General features: G+C 36.3%; 1 protein-coding gene across 1 annotated transcript; it reads left to right on the plus strand.

The window, feature by feature from the left end:
* Positions 1–2,063: 2,063 nt before the first annotated feature.
* dnajc22 (DnaJ (Hsp40) homolog, subfamily C, member 22) lies at positions 2,064–6,970 on the plus strand. Its single transcript, XM_059332728.1, has 4 exons — positions 2,064–2,191; positions 2,951–3,561; positions 4,584–4,876; positions 5,623–6,970. The coding sequence occupies exons 2-4, from the start codon at positions 3,012–3,014 to the stop codon at positions 5,797–5,799; spliced, it is 1,020 nt and encodes a 339-aa protein (XP_059188711.1). The 5' UTR covers positions 2,064–2,191; positions 2,951–3,011; the 3' UTR covers positions 5,800–6,970.
* Positions 6,971–7,123: the final 153 nt, after the last annotated feature.

Raw genomic sequence — 7,123 nt, forward strand, 5'->3', positions numbered from 1 at the left:
AAACTCCCAGTTGGTGAAACACACCTAAAACCCTTTCTGTCCCTTCTTTCAAGTGTACCATGACGGCTTTTGTTTATAGGTAAGAGGATAGATTAAGCAAGACCTATTCACAATTTATTCAACAGCCAGAAACAACTTTAACTGTTTCACGGGGAAAGCCATTCTAATCCATAAGAAGGTGGGCAGCTGCAGTATGTTGTGACAAGAGCGTTTGATCATTTTAATGGAATGTGTCAAGCAATGTTCGATTTCTTAGTGAGGTAATTGTGTCCATGAGAAAAGAAAGTTTAGGACAATAGTGACATGTGCTTTGAAGAAGTAGATTTGATACAACACTCCAACAAATTACAGATCGGTAGGCTAATATCTCAAAAATCATACAAAAATTGAGGGATTATTACATTTTCTAAGATACATGTTTTTTTTCTCTCAGCCATAGTGTTATTTTTCAATCTAGATTGTTTGGTGTGAATTGGTGGGACACAGAGATGTCTAGAATATAAAGGCACTACATGACACAAAGAATATACATTTAAAAAACTAAACAGAAATGTCTCTTTTCACACATCATGACCCAGTTATTTAATGAAATTCACAGACGTTGTTGTGAGCAGTCATGTAGTAACTATTTTCTTTCTGGTATAAGTCCTACATACAACTGCTCACAACAACGTCTGTGGATTATACAAAGTAAACCGGGTCAGGATTTTTTGGAAGGAAACGTAAAGCACCACAAGCCACGTGCCATAGATATTTCCATGATATTCAAGAGAAGGCAGACTTCTCCATGGCCAACACCAAAACAATGTAATTCCATAAACAGAACTATAGATTGAAGAGAAAAATATGTATTTTTTATTTGGGGGTGAACTGTCCTTTAAGTACATATGTAAGTACAGTTAGTATAGTCCTGTAGTAAAGTGCTATTTTGAGGTACTTATCCTACTTTAAGATAAAATGAACACAGTGAAATGCAGTTGTTGCAGCACCAACACCACCACCACCACAGAAACAACAAAAATAAATACAGAAAGTTTGGAGACAAAATTACAGTTACTTTAATATGACGATAGGTGTTATGCAAATTCTGCTGCCATTTTTTCCAGATATCTTTTTACATTAAATTTAAAGTATTACATTTTGTGGTTAATATTTGTAATAAAAATATGTTTTATGTTTTTATGGCATTTGCACTCAATGTAGAAAAAAACAAGAAAACTCTGTAAAATAATACAGTAAATATCTGGACAATAGATTTTTTTTTTTTTTACAGTGCAGAATAAGGTAAAATATAGTGATATAGACAAACATATAGTTAAGTACAACAGAAGAATATAGTATATCGTACAAGTTAGTGCAGTAATATAAAGTATGACTTAGTGTATTATATAATATGACATGTCATGTAATACAACAATATATAATAGAATCTCAAATTTGAAAAGATGTCGTATGGTAAAAGATAATATAACAAGAATATATAAACCCATATGTGAAGGTGTATGATAATCAGTTCAGCAGGGAGATAGTGGAGGAGAGGTCAGGTGAGGTAATCCTTTGTCCTTAACCCCACTAAATTTATAAGAGAAATATAGTTAATTTGCACGTTAAGATATATGACATATGAAATATGATGCACAGTTATGCAGTTAATCAAATGATCCAAAAGCAGTTAAAATGAGCTCCAAACCACGATAATTAAATGCTGTTTACATGTTAATCATTTATCAGTAAGAATAGTGACACATGCCATTCTGTCTGCACAAGGACACTTACCTCACAATACTTTTAAGTAAAGTTTTATTTGTAAAGTAATAGTTCTACACATAAAGAACCATAACATATTTTTGACAGAGTTGTTGCACCTGGGAATTTAATAGAAGGCTTTATTTTTGGGTTTATTGTTCTCAATTTGTGTAAAGTTCAGCGTTTCCAGTGCACTTCTTTAAAAGGTTTACCGAACAATTTATAGCATTAAAGCATTTAAATTAGTGTCCTATTTCTCACCAATGTCCCTAAGACCTTTTTTCTCTCACGTTACCACTTTAAATCCAGGGGCCTATGTAGATGAGGCCGCAGTGTAATTGTATTGTCATGATCCAAAGTCCAACTGGTGCAACAACATGCAACTTTAACTACGGAAAGGGCAGAAAAGGATTTATTGGGATAAGGATTTAAAATTATGTTCTCAGTAAGTAACTTAGTTTTCATCAGACACAATCAAATAGGATTTTTTTAAGTCAATACATTAAACAGTGTGACATAGCCTTTGGATTAACTGTGGTTTGGCCTGTAGAGAAAGGTTGATGCCTACAATGTCAGTTTCTGCCTCATTATACAACATGTGGTGTGTGTTTTTTTCTGAAATCCACATGAGAAGTTGCAGCCTGCTATGTTTTGGATGCTGCAATGGCTTAAAATGACAATACCCATCATAAGCTAAGATAAATCCCTGTTATATAATATATGATTTAACCCGGGAAGTGGATCGCAGTGATTAAAAATCTCACTGCCAAGATACCAGCAGCACACAGATCATGGAGAGAACACACTGAAACACTGACTTGTAATGAAATAGATAAAGGTAAAATTGGCAGGAACATAATGAATAATGAAGTCTGTATTGAAAGCAAACCCTGAAATACATCCCAACTTTAATGTGCAATAACTTATATTTATTATGTGCAATAATACGGATAAGGGGCACTTTTTATCCCATTTTAACTGCATACATTTTGCAATGAGTGTATGGTATAAATGGCACTTCTGATGTAGAATGTTAATGAATATAGAATGTATAATTTTATTATTTATTTGTATATTTGAGCCCCGTCCTTGAGTGCATCTGAATTTTAGTTGTATGTTTTTGTAAAATGACAATAAAGAATTTAATCCAATCAAAAGCATAATGCATAATGCAAGATAAAACTCTTCTGTTACTTCATTGCAGGTGCTAATGAAGGATGACTATTATCCACCTGCACAGGGACTGATCCACTGAGGGCCTAAGGATGGCAAAGAGTGTCATGGTAACATATGCCCTGTGGGCAGCAGGTGGGCCTTTGGGCCTGCACCATTTATATTTAGGACGAGACAGCCATGCTCTGTTATGGATGCTCACACTGGGAGGATTCGGGTTCGGCTGGGTCAGAGACTTCATACGCATTCCCTCGTATGTTGCTGAGGCCAATGAAAATGTAGAGAAAGAGAGAGAAACACCTCCCTCCATGGCCCCTCCACCTGTGAGCCTTGTGAGATTTGTGGGACAGGTGTGTGTTGGGATCTACTTCGGCACAGTGGCTCTGATTGGACTGAACTCCCTCAGTTTCTTCTACCTGATTGTTCTGCCTCTAAGTGTGGGTGCAGGGGTGCATCTGGTGTCTTGTATCGGTCAGCAGACTTCTGATCTGCAAAAGACTTTGACTACTTGTCTCATCACCTCCCCGATATTCTACGGCAGCACCTTATCACCTCTTCCTATAAGCCTGGCTGCAAGTGTCACCGCTGCACAGAACCGCAGGGCCAAACCTCCACGCACACCTGGGAGCAAACAGAAACTAGGTGACGTGATCTCACAAATACAATATAGAGCCAGACAGATAAATTGGTCAACAACATTAGACTATCAGATATATATCAGTGATATATTGGTGTACATGTTTTTCATATACACTTATATAGACATTTTCTGTATATAATGCAAATTGGTGTCATACCACAGTTTTCCCAGCAAAGTGTGCTCTGACATTACTCTCAATGTCAATTTTATAGTGTCATTCAACATAAGAAAATGCTCCTCAGTGGGTCCCATTTCCCAGGCTGGGAAGTCGTTTTCCAACTTTGGTGTGTAACAACATGGACGTTTTATTTAGAGTCAGGGCGATTGTTTGCTGATGCTCGTGTGGTGTCACAGGGATTTTTTTCCAGACTTCTTGCTGTGACCCTATTTTTCCTAAAACCACTGAAATATTGCTGTACCTGACTTGTTATCAGGGCCAATGTTAAAAAACCAAACTTTTTTCTAACTAATCTTTGTTACTCTACATGGATAACATTTCACGGGTACAACCTAATATCTTTTTCTGAATTACAAGTGAGCAAAAATTGATATGCATATGTGAGTTTTTAAAAATTTACTTTTACTTTAAGATTTTTCTGGGGACATTCTCCTGCTTTTGATAATGACCATGACAGAGAGAATGGAGTGGGGAGACAGAGGGGGAAGACATGCAGCAAGTCATTCAGGACCGGATTCAAACCCGGGACCACCACGACAAGGACTCAGCCTCAGTGGTATGAGCTCTACCAGTGAGCAACCAGGCAGTCCCTACTTTAACTTTTTTAGCATTTATTTTCGTGAACTAATTAACACCATATGAATTCAGCATAAGAGTCACTGTGGTAAAATACAACTGGCCTCAAGAAATATAATATGATATATCAATATCAGAATTTTTTCACTTGCCAATATCGGTATCTGCATCCAGTATTGGATGGGATCTTCAACAATACCACCTTTAACACCTATAACACTGCTTCCTTTGGATTAAAAAAAATTGCATTTACTTCTGTCTTTTATCCAGCTCCACGGCTCTACCGGCTCGGTCTAGCCTGGCTGGCCTTCTCTGCTCCGCTGGGATACTGTATTTTCCATAACACCACAGCCACCCTGTACTACCTGTCCGACTGTGTAGCAGCACTGTTGGATATCTTCTGGTTCCTGCCTTGGCTCAGAAATGTGTTGGAGTACATTCTTTTAATGCCATATCGACTCTTGTGTGTTATCACTGGAGGGGGGTACTATGAAGAGGCTTGGAGGAAGGTGCTGGAAATACTGCTCAAAGAGTACTCCGAGAAAGAAAAAGAGGCACTGCAGGTGAGCAAGCTCATACGTCTGAAAAGGTTATTTAGGTGACGACCTGGTGGGATTGAAATGGCATTACTGTCGAACTTTGAACTTTGCGACGGTCCTTGAACAGATCATATGTTTTTAAAATATTGCCAGAAAATAAACAATTAGGAATAACTAGATACTGTTAAAAACATTAAATTCTTCTCCTCAGCGAGACTGTGAAGCCATGATTGATTGTGCTGAGACAAACGGTCATGTGACAAATATTCATTGAAAATTCTTTTTTACACAGAGCAGAGAGGAGAGGACAGCAGAAGCTGTAAAAATGCAAATCGTTCAATATATATAGTATGTGACCCATGTTTTTAACCCAACATTCATGATACTTGTGGGCACTGTGTTGTATCTATAAATTCCATTTTATTCCCATTTTTAGAAAATAATTTAGAAATTCAACTTGCATTTTTTTTTTATTTAAATGATGTATGTCATTATAACTGTGTGATTCTGCACAAAAGACATTTCTGAGTTGTTCTCACTTCTAGCCATGATTGTGCTGATTCCATAGAAGTGAATATATTGCAGTGAAATACAAGGCCACAGCGAGTAAATGTAAAAAGAGCAAAAAAAACACCCTGAAAAGACTTGGCATTCAGAGGGTTAAGATAGTTATACCTTTGCATCAGTCTGAACATATTCAGCAAGTAAAGTCATTTCTCTGGCACTATCACAAGCTTCAAACTGTGTGTCTGGATATATTTGTGTTGCAGGTATTGTCGTTGGAAGTAGAGGCCTCTCTAGAAGATATAACTCGCAGTTATAGGGAGCTGGTGAAGACATGGCATCCAGACCATAACCCCAGCAAGGAGGCTGAGGCCACGTTTATGAAGATCCATGAGGCTTATGAGGTCCTCCTACGACGGCACAAACCTCATCGATTCAAATAGTCGCCCTCCATTTCTCACTGACTGGCTTTAATAGTCACGAAGGTACAGTGGGACTCCAAGATTGCTTTGTTTTTATTGTTTTCTATTGGGCATGGAACATAAATCAAGAGCTTGTGCAGCTGAGTTAATATTTCCAATTCATGTTGATGTTTAATTTAATGCAATTATAAGTGAACTCCTTCACACTTAAGTGACTGTAGATTTATTTAGACAAGTGCCCTAAATATGGTCACGTTACTTTTGTTGCGTTGTCAGTATTTCTAATCAGCAGTGGTGGAATGTAACTAAGTACATTTACTCAAGTACAGTACTGTACTACAATACTCTACCTATCAATAAATCACCAATTTATAGTAATTAGACTTTTACCTTGATATAATGTAAATGCAGTTTACATAAATGGATTATTATTATTATTATTATTATTATTATTATTAACAATAATAATAATAATAATAATAATAATAAACCAATAATACATTTATAATAATAAAACAATCTGAGTGGCTCCATTTTGCATAACAAGTACTTTTACTTTTGAAACTTTAAGTACAGTTTGATGCTGATACTTTTGTACTTTTACTTCAATACGTTTTGAATGCAGGACTTCTACTTGTAGTAGAGTAATTTCACATTGTGGTATCAGTCCTTTTACTTCAGTAAAGGATCTGAAAACGTCTTCCAATACTGCTAATGAGAATGTGTTAATATGTTCCGTTTTAATTGTTGCAGCTGGGGCTTTAATTAGCGGTGCACCTCCTCTGCTGCACATGTTTATGATCGTGTGTTCCCTGTCAAAAGCATTGTGGATGTTGACATGGGTATGTTGCATTGTGAAGCTCCCTCCGTTTGTAACATATTCCTTACTATTGGAAAATACGCTAAAATGTTTAAATGTATTGTCATGAAGTTTCGAACATATAAAACAAAACAAAAAGTGATGATCGGATAATGTGACAATAATGACTTAACGATCTTGATGTTATTGTGCTTTGTAGGAATGAAAGAGAGCGAAAGAGAGAGAGAGAGAGAACTTGTCTTTGTGTAACCTGAACGTGCCCCATACTATTTTTTTACACAGGTATGTTTAAAGATTATATTGTTTTGAGTGTTTCAACTAATCAGTGGTGGAATGTAACCAAGTACATTTATTCAAGTACTGTACTTGAGAACAATTTTGAGGTACTTGTACTGAAGATTTAAAAATTTAAAATGCATATTTAGAAATTAAACTACATAAAAGTATATTAAGAAGTTAAAATGAGCCCTACCTGGACAACAGTAAAATTATGCTTACATAAATGCATGAACAATAACAATACTT

Source organism: Centropristis striata, chromosome 5, assembly GCF_030273125.1.
Source record: "Centropristis striata isolate RG_2023a ecotype Rhode Island chromosome 5, C.striata_1.0, whole genome shotgun sequence".
NCBI lineage: Eukaryota > Metazoa > Chordata > Actinopteri > Perciformes > Serranidae > Centropristis > Centropristis striata.

Excerpts from the sequence above, each read along its gene's own strand:
- dnajc22 (XM_059332728.1), top strand. The coding sequence starts at position 3,012 with ATGGCAAAGAGTGTCATGGTAACATATGCCCTGTGGGCAGCAGGTGGG. Across the intron at positions 3,562-4,583 it reads TGGGAGCAAACAGAAACTAG|CTCCACGGCTCTACCGGCTC; the intron begins GTGACGTGATCT and ends TCTTTTATCCAG. Across the intron at positions 4,877-5,622 it reads AAGAAAAAGAGGCACTGCAG|GTATTGTCGTTGGAAGTAGA; the intron begins GTGAGCAAGCTC and ends TTTGTGTTGCAG.